Source organism: Heloderma suspectum, chromosome 4, assembly GCF_057233095.1.
Source record: "Heloderma suspectum isolate Gila_16-S chromosome 4, 16-S_ref, whole genome shotgun sequence".
NCBI lineage: Eukaryota > Metazoa > Chordata > Lepidosauria > Squamata > Helodermatidae > Heloderma > Heloderma suspectum.
In genome coordinates, this window is record NC_139461.1 from 290987053 (window position 1) to 291008510 (window position 21458).

At 47.0% G+C, this 21458-nt stretch overlaps 1 protein-coding gene across 1 annotated transcript; it reads right to left on the bottom strand.

Annotated features, from left to right (window-relative positions):
* Positions 1-605: 605 nt before the first annotated feature.
* CYP24A1 (cytochrome P450 family 24 subfamily A member 1) lies at positions 606-19877 on the bottom strand. The gene is made up of 12 exons (XM_084854178.1): positions 19620-19877; positions 18140-18330; positions 16709-16802; positions 14364-14460; positions 13648-13739; positions 12703-12814; positions 11405-11550; positions 10285-10451; positions 8842-8920; positions 5915-6106; positions 3789-3900; positions 606-2459 (listed from the first exon to the last, which is right to left on the bottom strand). Exons 1-11 carry the CDS (start codon positions 19875-19877, stop codon positions 3790-3792), a joined length of 1539 nt encoding a protein of 512 aa, XP_084710304.1. The 3' UTR covers positions 606-2459; position 3789.
* Positions 19878-21458: the final 1581 nt, after the last annotated feature.

Here is a 21458-nt window from a genome sequence, read left to right on the forward strand (position 1 = left end):
GGTCTACAGAGAATAAGAAAACCAGAAAGGCAGACCACAAGCCAAAAACATTCTTGTTCTCACTAAAATCTATACACCATTCCTTTGTTGGAGCCCCGTTGAATGGAGACTTGGGGCTCCTTCACACTGAGATTTTATTCTGCAATTGAGATTGCTCCTTCATGGAAGTTTGTGGGCTCTTTACGTGATGCCGTGATCATTCGTGTCTCCTGCACCAAATGCCCTTTGTCCCATTTTTAAATAGATCGCGGATAATGAGCTATCAAATTACCCCGTTGTGTTCCACTTCGGTTTCCTCCGTGAATAGAGGAAAAGCAGCAAGAGAGACATCAAGGAAGGATAATGGAAGACTCAGATACAGGTAGAAGGAAGGGGAAGGGGGTGGGGGAAAAGGAAGCACGTGAAAAAGGGGATCGTGTTCCTGAATTTAAAACAGAAGCATGAAGCCCCATTTTAAATGCAGGATTTTAGGCTGGTGTAGAGATGCCCTTGGCTTGTACTCTGGGGCAAAATAATAATGAGCAACTCACACAGAATTCTTTTTTTAAAGTATGCTTATTTTAAAAGGATACTGGACACAGATGTGTTGAATAAGAGCAGAGGCAGCATATCCAAAAATTCTTTTATTACAAAATTCTCAGAAGAGCATGTTTAGGTATCAATAAGAGAAATTCAAACACTTAAAAAAGCAATTCTGTACAGAAGATCATCAACCGCTGACATTCTTCAACGTATACTAGGTTGTGTAGGTCATTTTTTTAAAAAACATACATACAAAATAACAGTGTATATTCAAAACAAAACAAAAAGGAAGCTGTGTCTTTATTATACAGGAATGTGAGAAAATACTGGTGGACTATAATACTCATATTCTACGGCATGCCATGATGCCGAAGTGCAAATCTGCACAAATTGTGAACCACCAAGCTGAATGCAAGACAATAAGAAGAGCCATGCTGGATCAGACCAATGGTCCACCTACTCCGGCAGAGGGGTCAACCAGATGCCCACAAGTAGGACATGAAGGGAATCTCCCTCCCCCCCTTATTCTTGCTCCCAGAAGCTGCTATTCAGAGGCGAACAGCCTCGGACCCCTAGGGCTGCAAAATGATGAAATTGTCTATTCCCCTTTTAAGATCACCTAAGGCAGAGGCCATCGTGCATCTTGTGGCAGAGAATTACGTGCTGTTGAAAGAAGTACACACAGCACACCCACCATTTTTTTGGCCTGCCCCTTAAGTGCTTCACAATAACAACCCCCTTATTTATTTTTTGCATTCCCACACTGCCAGCAAAAACCTGAGGTTTATGGAGCAGGCTCCTACACGTAACTGGGAAAGACCATGTTTAACTTGGTGAGTCACAGGTTGCGCAGGCCTGGCTGCATTGCATGAGTAACCCCTTTTGAACTATGAATACAGCACTGGAGTGGGCACGTGCCTCTTAAAGCACACAATAGCTTCAATCGGGTTACGCACAACACATCAGTCCTTGTCAAGTGACTTGTTCTCCAGAGCATCAGACAGAAAGGGCTGGGTAACAATATGGGATGAACAGCCCATTGCACTGCCTGCGCATGAGCATAAATGGGCAGCAGGGGGGGTGGTGGAATACAAGCTCTATGGAGCCTATGGGGATTCTCTATAGATAGCGGGCTGCTCTTGCAGTATTACTGGATCATACGCACACTGCTTGCAGTGATGAACCCTTAGCAGCAGTCAGATACGCTTCAGGGTTTTCAAACCCGGTGCCTGCTCATCGTTACCAACACTGTATATTGGTTAAGCCTGTCTCAGCAAAGCTCTGAGTTTTAACAGGCATATAAATGGAAGTGTGTTTACTGCAGTTTTCCTCCCCTTTTGCAAAAATCCAAACACGAGACCCTCTTGGGATGCTTCTCCCCCCCCACCCCCATCACATTGATCCTTGTCGAAAAGGAGACTGTCTCAACAAACTAGCCCTGCAGCAGGCAGAAATCCTCAGTTAAAACACACACCCCCTTGAGAATTTCAGAAGAGGCGAAGCAAGATCCTCCTCCCGTGTTCCCATTCCTCCACCTCAGCACTGAAGTCATCTAATCATTTCATTCCTTCCTGGCCAGCTATCTCAGAGACATAACAGGATGGATGGACTGAGCCAAGGCCAGTAGATTTCACACTGGCAGGTGAACAGAAATGGATTTTTGCCAGGGCTGAATGAAAAGATCCATTGTCCCCTGCCAGTCTTTTAACTCTGCCATCCTTCCGCTTCATACCTTCCTAATTCAGGCAGCATCTATTTCAGGTTTTGTTACAGCATTCAAAGTTCGCTCAGGTGCGCTCACTGCAGTTTGACAGATTTGTCCCCCGTCCCCAGCAAGGGCAAAGCTAGCTTTGGATGCTCCTTGTTCTCTCCCTGTCATCAGCACGCGTTGCTCAAAGCATGCAGGAGCAGGGACTCCAGGCACTCAAGGGTGTTGTCTGCAGAAAAAGCAGAAGTCAATGGTTTCATTCAAGAGTATCTGGGGGAGCGAGGGGAGATGATTTATTCTGCAGTTCTGAAAAATGTGCAGTGATCATACTAGTCTCTGTCTCTGTCATATTTATGAATTGCTTTCCTGCCCCAATGTGATATACTACTTATTGACCCAGAAAGCTTTCGCTATTGGACAGTATAGAAATGTAATAAATAAATAATAAACATACAAACTCAATCTCCTGTTAAAACAATCGGATAAGAATCTGAACAGGCCACCTTTAAAACATCCAGTTTTTAAAGTAAAAATGCTATTTGCATTCCTGGATCTTGCATCCATGCAACAGATAGTGACTTGTACTGAAAGGTTATGAATATCCATAGAGGATCTAGTGTTTAAGGAATCTCACTCATATTATATATTTAAGTTGTATTTAGAGATTGACAGGCCACACTGGAAATGTATCATGGTCCAGAGTTAACACAGTTTGCATATACTTTTGAAATGAAGTATGAATAGTAGGTTTCTTTGCCTGCTTCCCTTTCTGTTCTTTTGAACATCTCTCTGCAGTCATGAGGGCTAGAAACTGACTTTTAAAATAGATAAACAGTAGAACTGGTCAGACGCCCCATACAGTAATACCTTGAGTATTGCCAGTGGCCCAAATATTGCCCATCCCTACCCTACAATGTTATGCATAGCCAAATTCTGTTCAGTAGTTCTCCTAGGTTCACTGCATATGCCATAACAATACAGTGGTGTGGTGGTGCCTCAAATGTTCAGGATGCTATCGAAAGAGCAAAGTGTGGGCAAGGAAAAGTCTCTTACTGGGCCAATGTCTCCTGGAAAGTGGACACAAGTCTGTGAATTTCCCAAAGCAATTCTTCGAACAGCTTTGGGAAGCTCAGGAACAGTAGCACAAACTGGGTCAATAAGAGAGATCACCTTAATGCAGGGGTGGGCAAGCTTTTTTCTGTCGAGGGCCACAAATGCCCTTGTAAATAATCAGCTGAGGTTGCACACTGGCAGTGGGTGGGGCCAAAGCCAAGCAGTGAGTAGCCAAAAGTTGATGGCTTGCCCCTTTTCTCTTTCTGCCACCCCTTCTCTCTCTCTCTCTCCCCCTCCCTCTTCTTTCCCACCCAGCTGGCTGCCAGAAAAGGGACATATCGTTCTTGCCACATACCTGAACTGATCCCATGCAGAGGGCTTTGGAAATTAGGCTGAGGGCCGTATGTGGCTCAAGGGCTGCGGGTTGCCTACCCCTGCTTTAATCAGTTAGGAGCGTCATTTTCTGAGACCAGCACAGCCACGAGAAGGGGACACTTCTCTTTACCTTATCGCTTTCTGAATGCAATGGGAATTTCTCGGTGGGGGATGAGGATTCCCAAGTGCAGGGCTTCGACCGGCTTGTCATCGGTTGCTACAATCTGATACTTCCTCACAAGCTGTCATGCAGAGATAAAGATAAATGAAAAAACAGGGTCTCCCAAACTTGTCCTAGTGAGAATCCCTAATATGTAACAGACAAGGCTTAGTTTGAGCCAGGGGTAATCCTTGGAACCTGTGAGTTGACCCTCAAAACTGGTTTCAGTGCCAACATTCAGGCGTGCTAGTTGTAATGATGGAAGAGCATGATCCAGCCAAGGTTTGGCAGGTTAAAGACCTGTGCTTTTCAACAGGAGAGTTAAACACACACTTTTTCAATGTGGGGACAGGAAAGGACTTGTCCTTCCTCTGCCAACTGACCGCTTCTTTCTAGGGAGGCCAGCATCTCCCTGAAGGCAGAGAAAATCGGATGAGACTTCTGCTCTGTCTGGGTTGTATCCAGTGTTAGTTTCTACTCGGAGAAGTCCCACAGAAATGATTGGGACTTCGGTTAGACTACCTCAGTGGATACAACCCTCTGAATACAATCAGCTGGTAAGTTAATTGGGAAGGTCTCCTGTGAAGATCCTATTAAACTAAATGGGAGATGTGGAAGAACATGGTCATATCCCCATTCATTGCAGCAGAATTGCACAGGAGAACCCTTCAATAGATTGTGCCTTTGTCAGGCTTGCCACCTATTCCTTACCTATGATCATTTGAGATGCACTATTCCTGCAAAAATCAACTTTAATTTAATACATTATTAGAACATGCTGTCCTTCTAAAGTACTGTTAATGTTCTGACATGTGCAATGTGTCATTTTCTTACGATCTCACAATGGCCGAGTTCAGATGTCGTACTAAACCATAGTTTAGTGTCCCCTCCCCCTCCCCTACTCTGATGCAGCTGCATGGAGACCACTCTTTTGCTTCCATTTTAGATTAACCACAGTTTGGTGTTACGTCCAAACCGTAAACTGTGGCTAATCTTAACTAGGGTTAGTCAAAACAAGCCACCTTCCTAAACCATGATTTGAAGTTGGCTTGTTTCCACCAACCATAGTTAAGTTTAACCTCAGTTTGTCAGGTTCAGGCAACATTGTTAATGTAAAACAGAAGCAAAAGCTTCCAAATTTCTTCTTGTGGCCATGCTGGAGGAGGAGGGAGCACACAAGCCCAAGGCTCGTTGTTGCTCATCCCTGTCACTGAAGGAGGTCATTGGATGAGGCCCTCCTGATGGTTCTGCATAGACCTGAGGTCCATTTGGAGTTTATTGGGAATACAGTTTTCTGTGCTCTGGCTCCCTCTCTGGGGAATTCCCTGCCAGTTGATTTCAGGCAGGCATCAACTTTGCTTTGCTTTTGGGGTCTGCTAAAGACATTTAATTAAAACAAACTTTTCTTGAATGACTTAGAGCACAATCCTATCGAGATAGGTGGCCTATCCTAAGCAGGGCAGGAGAAGCATGGAGGGGATTGTCCCCTCCGCGCTTCAGCTGCCCTGCATTTGCGGCTAGAGAGCTGGTTTCAGCTGTCTAGCCACAGGAGCACGGAGTGGGGAAGCAGGCTGCTGTATGACACATGGGATGTGTCATACATACAGCTACGCCCTCCCCACCCCGGAACACTCCCAGCCATGCCCCTTTTCGGTCGCTCGCACTTGTCTTGCGAGTGCAGAGGACGGGGCTGTTCCACGCTGCTTTAGAGGCAACGCGGAAGTGGGGGGAGGTCGGTTCTCCAGGAACCAACCTCAGAGCATGGGCTCTCAGGTCGGTTCCTGAAAAACCACACATCTTACGTCCCTCTAGCCGCTGTCTAGTGGCCATAGGATTGCTCTCTCCGCCACTGTTTTATTTATGTAACTTTAATTATGTCTTTTTATTTGATTTTTCTTTATTGTTTACAACTCATGAAACTTTTTTTAAAATCTAGATTCCATCATGGATGAAAAATAGCTAAGTGGAATTTATAATGTGAAAAAAAGAAAGAAATGTATATGGAATTACCACCTCCCCACCCCTCTCTCAAAGAATTATCTGAGATTATTTAAGGAACACTTAAGGAGGAAAAAGTAACGTCACTGGAAGCTTACCCAACAGAGAGCTAATTGAAGCTGTAGCTCTGCCAAGCGGCGCCCGATGCACATCCTCTTTCCAATGCCAAAAGGAACATGAGCAAAAGGATTTATGTTCTTCTGGAGCCAACGCTCTGGCTTAAACTGACTCCAGTCACTGAAGTATTCTTCGTTGCATCCCAGAGCATGGCTGTTGATCATCAGCACTGTCTGTGAACATAAAAAAGTAGCAGTTGTAGAGGGCAATCGAGTGCTGTTTACGAAGATGGAAAAAGGGTTGCAGATCAAGGAGAGCCGCCGTCTTGGACAGAACTGTGATGTTGCATCAACGGCTGCTGTCCTTGATGGGCAAGAGAAAAGAGCACTGAGCAACAGCCAAGGGACATAAAATTACTCAAGGTCTCCCTAAACAAGCTCTGAGTTGGGATTTATTTCCAGTAATAAAAAATGCAAATAAAAAAAAGCAGGTGCAGCCTTAATCTTGTTAGTGAAATCACCTTCAGGGCTGATTTGAGGAAGAAAACACAAGGTGTTTTCTTCCTTGCAAATGTTTCCTTGAAAGCATTCTTAGACCTTAAAACAAGTTGAAGTGTGGGTCAAATGGACTTAATTTGATCAAGAGCTCATCAGGCTTAAGTCTGCAACCCATTTTCAGTGCCGGGACTCAGACTTGGGGCATATGAGAAACTGGTGCCCATAACCACATGCAGAGTGCCCTTTCCCCACCACTGAGTAACTGTGATGGATCCCCTGGCAGGGCACCTGTGACTTTAATAGCAGCTAGGGGTGGGTAGATCACTCACCATCCGTCCTGCTACAGTGTCCTCCTGGGGTGTGGGGAGGCAATCCGTCCCTCCTCTCGAAATCCTCTTCGGCTGGCAGTTCACCTCCGTGGTGATTCTGCAGAGCTGGCCACCGGCTCCATATCGTTGGTGATACAGCCGGCCGCCATTGCTGTGCCATATCGCTAGGTTACGGAATAACTCTGGACACAAATGGCGTCGTAGCCATTTGCGTGGCTGCCTTTACTGTGATAGGCTACGTAAGTATTTACATAGCCTATCATGGAAAGAGCAGCAGCGCAAACGGCATAGCAGTTGCCGTTTGCGTCCCTACTCTTTGCCATGATAGGCTATGTAAATACTTACGTAGCCTATCACGGCAGCCTGGCAGGACGCAAATGGCGGCCGCTACAGCGGCTGCCATTTGTGGCTGCAGCAGCTGGCCGAAAGACCAGCCACCGCCGCCGGAGCCGCCCCCACCAAGCTTCATCCCGGGGGGATTCCGCGGGGTGGCGGGGGGTGGGAGGCCGTTCCACCATGGGTTTCTGGGGGCTGAATGTCAGTGCATTCAACATCACTGAAATCCGTGGCGGAATTCTCCGCCATCCCTATTAGATTAACCTAAACATACCCATTTACGGGATAACGGTGGCTTAGTGGTTAAGATACTGAACTGCAGACCGGAAGGTCGGCAGGACAGCAGTTCGAGACCCGAGTGCCATGTGACGGAGTGAGCTCCTGTCTTCAGTCTCAGCTCCTGCCAACCTAGCTGTTCGAAAGCAAGAAATTGCAAGTAGATAAATAGGTACCGCTTCGGTGGGAAAGATAACAGCGTTCCGTGCACCTCGGTGTTCAGTCATGCTGGCCCCATGACCACGGAAGCATTTTCGGACAGCGCTGGCTCTTTGCCTTAGAAATGGAGATGAGCACCACCCCCTAGAGTCGGACACGACTGGCTGGGTACACCTTTACCTTTTAAAGAGCTTTACGGCCACAAATGGCGTCCACTCTGCTATTTGCGTCTGGAGTCAGCCCTTAACCTAGCGATACGGCCTGGCAATGGCAGACATATCACTGGTGAACTGGAGCTAGCCGGCAGCTCCGAGGAGTTGCTGTGGGGAGGATCTGGCTCTGGATGGTTCCGGGGAGGAGGAGGTGGTAAGCGATCCATTCCACCACGGACCCCGGATTCTTTTGAATCCAGCCTCATTGGGGTTCATGGCGGAATTCTCTGCCATCTCTAATAGCAGCACAACAGGCAGAAATTCAACTGGTAAATGCTCCCCCCTTGCTGCACCTCCATGCTGGAAAAAGCTACACTGGTAGAATTTCTGTCTGTTGGTATTAAAAGCACAGGAGCCATGCCAGGGGAAAAAAAGTAGCAAATCTAGAGAGGGTGACTTTCTAGGCAAGATGGAGGTCAGGAAAAATTGGTCCACACTGTAAAGCAACATAAATACCATCCCAGCTTTCAAGACTTACTTCCCCCCAATACACCCCAATTTGTCACAATGGTTGCTTGTTGGACCAGTTTATAGTACTTAAATTCCACAGATATTAAGCTCACTTAACTGTGTGCTTAATAGCGAGGGCCCAGTAGGGTGGCCACTTACATATTGCCAAAAACAAAGAGGACATTCATCACAAAAGAAAAGGACACCAATCTGCATATCATTTGCATGTGCTCATTTATATCTACAGATGCAAATTTAGAAAGAGCAACTATAATTTAAACAGAAATACGGAAACCGGTCTTGGACAGGACAGGACAGACTTTCAAACAGAGAACTGCCATCTGACCGCTCTTCAAATACAGGACTGTTCTCTGTAACAGGACACCTGGCCTCCCTAGGGACCATTTCAGAGAACACTGCCATTGCACTAGCATGAGGAGATGGCGAGAGAAGCTCTGTGCAGCGCTTGAGATGTCTGAAACCACTTGCACAACTGCAATACTACGGTCAAGTTGTGCCACTGTAGGGCTGCTCGAAGTAGGTCAAGCAATGAACCAGTCAAGTGGGAGCTTGGCCACGCAAACCGTGTTCATCCCACACTTAGGGGCAAGAAAGTATCCCGGATGTATCAGCAAGTAAGTGCTATCAGGAAAGGGGCTGCAAACGTCCTATATCTGAAGTTCATTTTGGTGGTGGAAGTTATACTCACCCCTTTCGGAAGGGCGTAATCTCCAAGGACGGTCTCCTTGTCAAGGGTCCGAGTGGTGAATGGCACGGAAGGAGTTATCCTACGGCAAAATGGGATACAGTTTCTTCACTATAGATGTGATAGATTTACCAGGGGGCATAGGATCTCAGCAAAGAGAATAAGCTGGTAAGTTCCAAGTCCAAATTACACTCCAACCATGGAAGTACTAGGTGGCCTTCAGCAGGCCACTGTTAAAACCTCAGCCATATTGGGATAATGGTATAGGCCTACCCTACAGAGAGTTCAGGTAATGTATGGAAGTACTTTGAAGAGTAAGGGAAAGTCGGCAATGGCTATTAGCCATGATGGCCAAATGCGGAGATGGATATCGGGCCCACGGGGATGGAGATCCAGCCCAACCAACTTTTCTCCCTGATCCCTCCCTGCTGGCCCTGCCGAATGCTCAGTGCTAGAGAAAGGCGGACTTTCTCTAGTACTGAGCAGGAAAGGCAGCCTCTTTCTCTGTGCAGTGAGGGGCATGGACAAGTCACTCTGTTCCTCTCCATGCACAAAGAAAGGAGTCCAGTGATGTCAGGGCCCCAATCTGACATCATCCAGCCCCTGGGGTATTCCCAGGAAGCAATCTGGCCCCTGGGGCTGGAACAGTTCTTCATCCCTGGCCAAACGGATCCTCCACATGTCAGAGGCGGTATACTCAGTTTAGCAAATGATTAGGACAAACAATGGATGTCTGCGGCCACCATCCTACTCTGCTTGTGAGCTTCCCAGATGCAGCTCAGTGTTATGGTCTGAAGGCACATTATGCAGCAACCTTGCTGGTCTAGGCCTGGAGGTAAGTCTGCCTGGGAACCCCATGTAAGCCAATTTGAGTTACATGATAGAAGAGTGCTGGAATATACAATCTAGTAAGTGCGATTTCACTGGCTACTCCTAGAGAGAGCTGTCTGGCATCAGCTGGTGGCTTCCTCAGGGAGCTGCAGGGGACTGATTGCTGCTGATGCCCTGGGACCCCTTCTCAGGAGCGCCAAGGAGCACTGGATAGACACCACTGTATACTCATAATGCCCTGGAGTGACCCATCACTTTGTGGCACTGTGGGTAATTACAATGGCAACTGGTGCCGGTATCACCATCACTGCTGTCCTCTCCCACCCATTTCCATTAGGCGTGGGATAATTAGAATTACTGAAGGAGAAGAGATGCCACCCACTGATGAGGGCACCCAGAGAGCCCCATACCAAGATGCCCCCGCCCCCTCAAACTAGGAGCTGGCCCTAAGAGAGCTGGACTAGATGAAACTTTGGCCTAATTTGCCAAGACATTTCTTTAGAGATAGGCATTCCTTCGATCAATCAATATCCACTAGAAAATGTTTAGCCTACTGCAGCCAATTCAGCAAGAGAGAAAGAACGAATTGGTTTTTATGTATATGAAGCATTTTACCTCATAGATTCTTTCAGGCAGGCCTTTAAGTAGGGCATTTTCTTCAGATGTTCGCCATTTGGGTCCTCTCCGGCTGGGACCACATTCTGTATTTCTTCAAGAAGCTTCGTCTGGACATCTGGGTTGCACGAGATGTTGTACAGAGCCCAGAGTAAACTGTTGGCAGTCTGAAACAGTAGCACATAAGGATTGCTTATTGAGGACTGCTACACTGACATGACTAAGGAGTCAAAAAACGGTCATACCAGGAAAAGATTATATAATATATATTCACAACTGGCTGCTGCTCCATTAGAAATGGATAATGATTCATAGAACACTTAAAAGCATGAGGGCTTGAGTGCTGAGATAAAATGTTGCATCCACACAACTTGGCAGTCTCCAGGCGAGACCCAGCTGGAGATGGAGGGCATCTGCTTGGGAAAGGCTGCGTTAATGTGCGTTGGACTACAACTCCCAACAATTTCCAATAAGGGTTCTGCCTTTAACCACCCTCAGAACAGTGAAGTTTCACTGTTTTGAGTGTGGACTGCAACTCCCATCAACCTCAGGCAGCATGGCCACTTCCCACTCCATTGGGAGTTGTAACCCAACACATTTGGAGGCCACCAGCTTGGAGAAAGCCAATGTAAGGTTTCTGTAAGTTGTTGTACATTAAATTACGTTGTAATGTGGAAAAAGAGAGAGGTTGTTATCACATTGTATCCCAACCTTCTGGTTTTATCCTCACAACCACCCTGGAAAGTAGGGATGTGTAAGAAAGTATGACTTGCCCAAAGTGAACCTCATGGCAGAGTGGGGATCTGAACCCAGGTCTCCCTAATGGAAGTAAATGCCGCAATACAGCAGGAGGGACAGCTCAGCTCAGTGGTAGAGCATATATTTTGCAGGAGGTCACTGGTTCAATCCCTGGAGAACTCCTACTTGAAACCCTGGAGAACCATTGCTGCCAGTCAGTGTTGGCAATACTGGGCTAGATGGATCAAGCCTCTGACTCAGTATAAGGCAGCTTCCTATGTTCCTATTTCAACCACAGCAATTAGATGTCAACCTTAGAAGACCTATTTCAGTTTCCCTTAAATAGACAGTAGTAACAATCCTAAATTTCAGCCCGTTTTACCGTTTCAACTCCAGCGATCTGGAGCTCTGTGATAGCAGCATACAGCTCCTTCTTTGAAAGCTGACTCCCGAAGTAAATGTCACAAAGGAAATCTTCAGTGGGGTTGGCACTGTATTTCTTCAGCCTGCTGTCAATGGAACATTTCACTGAGGGAGGAAAGGAAGGAAATTAGGAGCAAACAATAAAACTAAGGCTTATGGGCCTCAGATGTATATTTCGCCATATAAGAAATTATTCTTTCTTATAATTCATACAGAAGAACAGGAATGATTCAAACCTAACCTTCTTCCTGACATGCCAGTTTTTTATGTGTAGGATTTTAATCTTGTCCCTGATATGCTAGTTTTCTATATGCAGGAGATATATACACACACACACACACACACACACACAGTATGGAAGATTCAAAAACCAACCACCTACAGCTTGAAATGGTAGAGTCTAGAAACTTGTTTACTACCTCATCTATTGTTTGGGAAAAGTAGGCCTAAAGGTGATTTACCCAAGGCTCCCTATTATCTCCCAACCTAGCCTGCCTCACAGGGTTGGCATGAAAATAAAGTGGGCTGACTCCAGATAAGATTGATTTGAAATGTGGTAAGTCAATCTCAAATGTGCATCAAGAGTAATTTAGGGTGTAATCCTATACATGTTTAGACAGAAATAAGTTCTAATGCATAGGTTTACATTACAGTACAATGTAAGTCCCTAACTCAGCTGGGCCCTTCAGTGTGGTGTAATGACCTCGAAAACTCGAAGTTTGATGAATGAATGTATTCTGCTGTGCTGGGCTAGTTCAGTTCCCTTCCATTCAGAAGATGGTGGCTATTCTCAGGATACAAGACAGAAGAGCAGTTTTCACATTTAAGATATGAACAGGGACAGACGGACTCACGTCCCTCTGTCCCTGCCGGGGGCTTACCAAACTGTTGTCTCCTGCTCGCCATGCTGCATGAGCTGCTGGACCATTTACACCAGTAATGTTGCATAAATGGCCCTTTTACGGCCACCATTTATGCAACATTACTTTTACGGAAAACCCCGAGCTGCCATTTTTTTTGCAAAATGGCTGCTTGGTGAGGGGATGGCTGGCCACAGGGTACTCGCAGACTGTGCTGGGCTCAGTGAACAGCCTGGTAAGCATCCGGCGGCTCAGCAAGTGGGGTCTGAGAGGTTGAGAAGGGGGAGGGAGAGTCTACCAGACTCCCCCTCTCCCGTCTCGGACTCCCGCAACACCCCTAGACATGAATAGCTTGTTCCACAGAATACTGTCAATGCTGCCAGATGTGTCCAGTTACCTGTCTTAAAGATATTGTCCCACGCCTTCGTATGAGCCTGCCAAACTTTAGTATTCAGACTTTTATGGAGCTCAACTGGGGTCACCATCATTTTCCCAAAAGTACCCATCATCTGAAATTATGTAATGAACAGATCAATGGCATTCTTAACAGGAAAGGAAATGCACAGTGGAAAGAGAAGAAATGGAAACAAACACTTTCATTGTAACACTGAAGTGTAGTTTAGTCTTTCGTAGTTCAGTCTTTGGTTCAATTGACTTTACTTTTATTACCAGCACCGAGTAGAACACAGCAGAAGTTTCTTCTATGCATTCAAAACCTCACAGGGGGAGAGAACTACTACACAAGTAACTACTAGTGCAACACTCCTTCTATCAGGACACAACACAATTGTGCATCCCCACCCACTGTTTGAAGATCAATAATCTGTACTATACCTTACTGCTTAATGAAAAGTATTCTCCTATTGAGCACAAAAGGCTTGTTCCATCTAATGCCTTTATTCAATCGAGTCCATCCACCAGTAGAGTAGACACCACTGGTGAAATGGATACCCTCTCTTACAGCCCCCCCCCCCACATACCTCCCAAATCTGTGCTGGAGGATCAAGGGTCCTTTCGATGCAGGTTTTTTTTTGGGGGGGGCACAGGGAGTGCAGGGTAGATCAAAGGAAGGGGACATCCCATTGCATGAGCTGACATTGTATACAACCCAATGGGTAGAAGGGTTGGGTTGATAGAACCAGGCCCCTTCTGAGTTTCTAAACTGTATTCAGACTCATTCTAGATATAAAGGCCATCCCGCTCTACATCAGGGAACCATCCTCTGCCTACAATAGCCCATTAGTGTCAATACAAATCGCACAAGTGGTGTTGCCTGCGGATTGGGCCCATAACGACCATTTTCTAGACCATCACCTCTGTATGGCTTAGAGGTTATTCATACCGTTTTGACAGCCTTAATGAAGTTCAGGCCTTCATCTCCCACATCCTGCTGCAAGAGTCCAAACCTTTTTCCATAGAGCATCAGACAAATACCTATCATTAAAAAGAGACAGTCATTACTGTGGAAGCTGCAATGCTTCAGTGTACATGGCACTTTATCTTTTGAGCAAAAATGCCCCCTAGATTCTTACTTCCCCCCAACATTCTTGCCCCTCATCCCCCAGATTCTTGCTTTCTCCCCCCGCCCCCCCCCAGCAGATCCATTACATTCAATGGAGGGAGGAGTACAAAGGGAAAAACAAGAAGAGATTAATGCGAGCAAATCCAGCTATACGTTTATACAGCTCATTTTGTTCGGAGTTAAGGACCGCAGTGTTTAGTCACACTTCGCAATGGCTTATTTCAGATGTTATTTCAGTGCATGGGCCCCAAACCTTGGGTCCAAGCACTCCCTCACTGGTGCATGGTGAACCTTAATGGGTGTTAAAATAACCATCTCATGGGTTCAATGAACACCAAAAATGCCCCTACCAGTCACTGCCGTCACACCTCCTGATCACGCCCCCGGAGATGGTGCATTGGGTGGTAGTGTAATTGGTCCAGCTTCCCATTCACATGGAAGAGGCCTCCATGCATACATCTATGTTGGACTGGGGCGGGGCGGTAGGGGGAGAACCAATGACCCCAGGTTGAGAATTAAGCAGAAAAAAAACTTACTCTCAAATGACCATTTGTTCAGTTCAGAATATAAATCTTCTATTTCTCCATTCTTATTACAAAGTGTGTCTATTCGATGCAGGAAATCTGCTAGGACCTACGAAGGAAATTAATTTCGAATATTATTTGGAAACAAAATACTCATTTTTTTTTTTTTTACAGATAAAATCATTCAGTGTTCTGTAGCATAGGAATGTATGATCAGTAAGAAAGGAATTTAAAATAAAATTTCCAGTCTTATAATGCCTTTATACAAATCTAGATTGTGATCACATTTGGAAGAGTGTATAGATCTTGCCACTAAACCTCAGAAAGGATATTATTGTGCTGAGAAAGGGGCAGAAAAGGGCAACTAAAATGTTCATAGGGCTGGAGGAAAAAGTACAACATTGGGGTTCTTTGGCTTAGAAAAAAAGGTGAATAAGGAGGGACATGACAGAGGTGTATAAAATTATGTATGGGGTGGAGAAAGTAGGTCTTCCATATTACCAGAACCCAAGAACATCCAATGAAGCGGGATGATGGGAGATTCAGGACAGATAGTAGGAAGTACGGCTTCACATAGTTAAACTTTGGAATTTGATACCGCAAGAGACTGTACTAGACTTCTATAAAATCCAGTTTGTTAGTCCTGACAGCTTTCAACCATTCAGAGAATTTCTCATTCTCATATCGTTAGCTGACTCACTAGCTCCACCTCATGTCTGTCAAGATTTTAGGAACAAACAAGATGTGACATTTCTCATCTAGTTCATTATTGCATCACTGTTTTTTTTTTTTTTAAATAAACAGTTAGCTGTTGTGGGCAGGAGGACCTGGTTTGACACTATGGCATGGGGGCGGGGGCTTCAACCCTTTACTCCCACCATGGTCCCTGTCAAGCCAGCGCGGTGTAATGGTTAGAGTGTTGGACTGGGACTAATCCCCACAGGTTCTAATTCCCACTTGGCCATTAAACTCACTGGGTGACTTTGGGCCAGTCACTGACTCTCAGCCTAACCTACCTCACAGGGTTGTTGTGAGGATAAAATGCAGAAGAAGAGCACAATGTATGCTGTCTTGGGCTCCTTGGAGGAAATATAAATGTAATAAATGAATATAAATGTAATAAATAAATCAGAATTGCCTGCTCCTATGCCTGCTGTTTGAAACGGGAGGGAAGCTCCCATTGTGCATAGCAGATGTGGTGGGCAGACAATTCTAATTGGGAGCATGGCAGAAGGGTTAAAGCCCTGTCCTGATCTGACTCACCACCCCACACACACACATTTTTTAAAAAATCAGCTACACAAGGGCAGACTACATGACAAAGAATATGGCCTTTACACTTCAACTGCAAACACTGAACCTCACAACAGTGGGTAAATGTGTGAATCTGTCTTATGCAAATGCATCTTCATCCTAATTTGTTTACCACAGCAAGTGCTAATAAGTTAAACTGAAGCCACTTCCAAGGATAATATCTCCTGTAACTCAGTCTATTTTGTTCCTGCCCAGGAGTAGACAAGTAAAAACATTCAGTAATATAGGGCCGTATCTACTTTTGAGAATAGGAAGATAAGAAGCAGGATTTTTTTAAGGCTTGCAAAGAAATAGGGGATTTCATATTAGCCCCCAAACTGGATTCAGGCTTTTCAGTCCCCCCTGCCCCCAATAAGCCACTGCAGTCGGCACGTGGCAGAGAAATCAAGTGGAAGTAGAAGGTCTGAAACGGTCCAATGAATGGTCCAATGCAGTCTGTAGCCACCGCTTACTTGCTGGACAAATCAAATCTCACCACTTGGCAACTGGGAAGGCCAACATTCATTTGATTGATTGAATCCATCTACTGCCAATATCAAAGGCAGGGATGGACACACAACCTATATGGAATGGACTAAACATAGTAGAGCTACACATTCATAAAAATCAAGTGGTAGAGTCCTTCTTGAACTCAACCATCTGGAACTGAAGATGGGGGATTGTATTTTGAATGCTTCCCCATATTTTTAATATATAACTTTTCCCATACGTAAAAAAGTTAGCACACCAGCGAGAAAGTTCTAGTCTAGCCTTCTCCCTGATGGACTACATTTCTACATTCAGAGTTTTAAAAAAAAATTTGGGGAAGCATTCAAAATTATTCCTTCAAATGCATTCTGATTTGGTACAGTTCAGCGAGGACTGCATATGATTTTTGCAGGGATAGTTTCTTGACTCCCCACCTTCAAAAGTACTCCCCATACAAACTAGGCAATTCAACATCTTCAATTACACCTGTATCTGGAATTACACCAGTACCGTATTTCATTATGCATTTTATGTCTTTAAAATTTTTAAAGACAACATTAAGCCTTATGCAATACCTCATTGATTGTGGCATCCAGCTTCATGATTTCTGTGGGCTTCATTAATTTCTTCTGAAATGCACTTCTTACTCTCTGCCAATCCTTCCCTTCTCTACATGAAATAAAAATGGAAGGAATTAAAGGAGATCCTCATTTTAAATAGGTCCACTATATTACATTCCAGAGACTCTTCAAATCTTGACATTTTCTGGTTAAGTTAACATGATATGTATGTGAGCAGGGGGTTAATGAATGTCGGAACATTCTGATTGTTGATAAATCTCAGGAAGTACCTCAGGTGCCTTCTGGCCAAAGACTAGATTTGTGCAATTTACAGGTAAATGCTAATATATACCAAGAAAGGTTAGGACATGTCCAAAGGTAGGTCTAACGATATGGAAAACGTCCTTAGACCCCAATTCATCACTTCTTAGATAGTTTTCAGAAGTGATGCTTAAATGAGAATTGCATAGCATCCCCCATGTTCTGCATTTCCTTTCTGATTGGAAGGTTGACTGTGTTGGCTAGAGAGTGCATTTGATCTATAAAGGTGTCTCTCCTGTGGTGCCTGTAATTTTTCCAGTGTGGGGTTAATAGAAGCTTGGGCAGGGGGGGAAATTAAATCAGGAAAATGGCACAGAGGGAAAGCATCAGACACCCCTCCTCAGTGCTGTTGCTATGCCCAATTTGTAGATCGCCTACACTTTCTTTAAAGGAAAAAAACCATGGGAGATCCAGTCATGGATTTCCCAACATACCCTGGGCACCAAACAACATGTTATGTAGAATCGGAACAGTACCAATAGGGAACAGAAAAAACAGCTGTAAGGCTGGAAACCAAAATCAAAAAAGGAACAGCTGCACCAATTGAATTCCCAATGCATTTCAACACAGGTCTTTATCAAGGGAATTATAAACTCTTAGAGACTTTTCTGGAGGACTTCCTCTCCCTTGATAACGACCAGTGTTGAAAGATGGTGGGAATTCAGTTGGTGCAGCTGTTCCTTTTTTGGTTATGTAGAATTGTACCCCAAAGATGTTTTGAAATGGGTTTGTGCTTAAGTAGGTGTATAATGCAAATATAAAACTTCCACTGACCAGAAGGGGCATTTGATTTCACTTCTGTGGTCAATTCGTTCCTAAACAACCTTCATATATGGCACAAATAGAATGAGACAGACTCAAAGGTGTTTGAAAAAATCATATGTGAAAACAGTGTAAAAGCTGCTGAGACTCTTGATTTAGTCTTGATCAATGTGGCTTATTCAATGGCTTTACTAGCATGGGAAATCCAGTCTCGTTTCTTAGCATCATGGCATGCCACAGCAAGCCAGTTGAAGCAGAGGGAGTTTTGTGATGCTTAGTGATTTCAGCATGAGGTAATGCATGCCCACCTCCAGCACCCACAAATCCCATCCCCAGTGATGCCCCTGCCCCAACCTCACTCACAGGATCAGCAGCCCGTAGCCCTCTTTACGGTAATCCCGGTAGGCTTTCCAAGGCTTGATCTCAAGACGCTGCGGGTAAGCGCTCTCTTTCCTGTAGAGAGCTTCGAGCAAGCAGGGTGCTCCGATATGCACCGAGTCAAAAGCACCTAGTTTCATGCGGAAGATCTTGCCAAACTTGCGGTGGTAATCAGCCTGCAGCAGAAGGGGAAGACCCATGTTGCCATTTGTCTGAATCAGGCCGAAGAACCACTCTACCCGCTCAGAGAGATATATACCCCAACTCCCACCCCCACCCCAGGATACCTTGCAACAACACAGAGGATGTTAAAGTAGAACTCTCGGATCGCACATTTGCAATCCAGCATCCCTTCTGATGCTGCAAGCGATCTCAAGGCACAGGTCTTGCATGGGCAGACAGTGGAGCAAATCTGTTTTCTGCTGCTCAAGAGTGGAGGACTAGATGACAAGGGGTTCAGATGACAAGAACAAAACCAATTTTGACTAAACAGAATGAAGAACTCCCTGACGGTATGAGCCGCTCAACAGTGGATCAGGAAAGTGGTGGACTCTCCTGCACTAAGCACAGGTTGGATAGCCACCTGTCAAGGATGCTGCAGTGGTGGATCTCCTGTGGCACTAGGGGGTTGGACTAGATGACCTTTGAGTATCCTTCCAGTTCTTTGATTCTTTCACATATACAAGTGAAGCTGCCTTAAATTGACTCAGATCACTGGCCCATCTAGGTCAGGGCATTCCAGGGAGCTTTCCCAACCCTGCTCCCCAAGAGCCTTAGAACTAAGATGGCTAGGACTGAACCAGTGACCGTCTGCATGCTAAGCATGTGCTCTACCGGGGAACTACAGCCTTCTTAGGGCTGTTTCAGTGGCTGCCCTGGAACTATTGAGAACATGAGAAGAGCCATGCTGGATCCGACCAAGGGTCCATCTAGTCCAGCATTCTGTGCACACAGTGGCCAACTGTCGACGGAAGACCCACAAGCTGGACATGAGGGCAACGGTACCCTCCCGCTCATGTTCCCCAGCAATTGGTGTACATAGGCATACTACTTCTGGTTCTGGAGGTAGGTAGCACATAGCCATCAGGACCAATAGCCATTGATAGCCTTTTCCTCCAGGAATTTGCCCAATCTGCTTTTAAAGCCATCCAAAACGGTGGCCATCACTACATCTTGGGGTAGCGAATTCCATAGTTTAACCATGTGCCATGTAAGTATTTCCCTTTCTCTGTCCTGAATCTCCCACCAATCAGCTTCATGCAGCGTCCCCAGCTGCTAGTATTATGAGAGGGGGAGAAAAACGGCCCCAATCCACTTTCTCCACACCATGCATCATGTTGTACACCTCTGTCATGTCTCCCCTCACTCACCCGTTCTCTACGCTAAACAGTCCCAGAATATCCAGCCTAGACACCCTTTGGGTTGCTTCTGCAGTCAGACATATACTGCGGTGGGGGGCACTTACCAGCGTCTGGTGTTGTCTCTTGAGGCCCCCTTTCCAGAGGATGTCCAAGAGGCTGCCCATCAGCGGCCACTTGGTGGGGCCGGGCAGGGCGGAGAGCGAGTGGGGGGTGTGCCTGGGGCAGGCGGGCATCTCGGCTTTGGGCTCCAAGGCGCACACCGACGAGGTGGGCAGCAGCTGCTGCTGGACGGGCGCGCCCCCGGGGCCTCGCCGCTTGAGGAGAGAGCTGAACAGAGGGGCTCGCTTTAACGGGGAGCTCATGGCTGCGAGGACGCGCCTGGAGCGCGGAGTTTGCAGCCCTGGGAACCTCGCGGAGGGGGGCGGGCTTGGCGGCTCCCCCGCAGGCACTTGACCCACTGGGCTCTCGTTATCGGCGGAGGGATCGTCCTAATCGACTACGGACGGTACGACTATAGGGTCGACCTGGCTGGACCAATGAGAGGCGGTTCGCCAGCCGCCCTCGGGGCGGGGGCAGCACGCGGGAGATGCGGCTGCGAAAGCCGAAGGGGAGGGCGGAGCGGGATTCCGCCGAACGGTCGAGCCCCCTCGAACAGGGCTCAGCCGGGAAGGCTCCGACGCGGGGCGCTGCGCAGAGGGGCGATGCAGAGGGAGGAACCGAGGGAACCTCTTCGCGGGCGTCCGCGGAGCGAGCGAGCCCCGGGGAAGGATTCCACTATGGGGAACCCTGGTCGGCTAAGTGAGCTCTCGGAGGCACAATTTCAGAGGGGGTCTTCCTTTCTCTTGGCGCCCGCAGGGAGCGCGGAAGACCTCGCCCGGCTGCGATCTTGGCGCGGAGGAGAGCGCGGCTCGAAGAGGGATGCTGCGCCGCGCGGGAGCTCTCGGTGCAGCTCCCATAGACGGCCCGGAGCGAGGCAGATATAGCGCCGGGGCCGGCCGCTGGACTTTCCTCGAGGGCCAATGAGAAGGGAGAGGCGGGGAGGGGAGTGAGTGGGTGGGTGGGGCGCGCGGGCGGCGGCCCTCGGGGGAAGCGGCGGAGGGGATGGCTGGGCACTGGCCGGGTCAGGGGACGTGCCGGCGATATCCCTGGCCGCGCGCTCTCCGCCCCTCCTCCTCCAGCCGAGGATTCAGGAGCGCGAAGTGGAAACGGTTCGCGGCTCCCTCGCCGCGATCCTCCCCCAAGCGCCGCGCCGGGCGATCGTGGCACCTGCAAGGGCTGGGGTGTGATCGCGGCCCTTTCCTCTCCTCGCCCGCCCTCGCCTAACTAGAGCTACCAGATTCCCTTGTAGGATCCGGCGAGGAGGAGGCCTGGGAGAGAGCGTGTGTGAGAGCGCGCTCCATGCCTGGCGGCCCCGTCTTTACACCAAGATCGATGCCAAGCTCTAAACCCGGACGCTCAATTTAAAATAGGTAGTAAAAGTTGCCACCATCCCCAGTCGGTCCTTCGCTGTGTACGCGCACGGGAATTGAAATAACGACATTTTCATTATTTTATTGGTATTTCTTTTTAATTTGTATTTTTTCCCCTTTGAATTTGGAGCCCCAGTTAACATGGCGCCCTAGGCAACCACCTAGTTCGTCCATATGGACGGGCCGCCCCTGAGTACCCTGTACAGTTGAATTGCACCTTTTATTATTTTATTTTTATATATAAATCTTTCTTTCTTTCTACTTTAAAGAAGCTAGGATTGGGAACGGGGGAGGTTGTCTGATTTTGATCGGAGACGTGATGCCCCCACCCGATCAAAACCTCCCCTCCCTAGTTGGCATTGGCCCCGTGGAGGGGGGCGGGGCGGGAAATACAGGCACGATATAGACCTGTGATCTAGTTTAGTGGATGATCTACAGCCCGATCCTCTGCATCTTTACTCAGAAGTAGGCCTC

Coding starts and splice junctions, on each gene's coding strand:
- CYP24A1 (XM_084854178.1), bottom strand. CDS start 19,877: ATGAGCTCCCCGTTAAAGCGAGCCCCTCTGTTCAGCTCTCTCCTCAAG. Junction 11,551..12,702: donor GGACAATATCTTTAAGACAG/GTAACTGGACAC, acceptor TTCCTCCCTCAG/TGAAATGTTCCATTGACAGC. Junction 8,921..10,284: donor TGCCTGAAAGAATCTATGAG/GTAAAATGCTTC, acceptor ATTTTGCCGTAG/GATAACTCCTTCCGTGCCAT.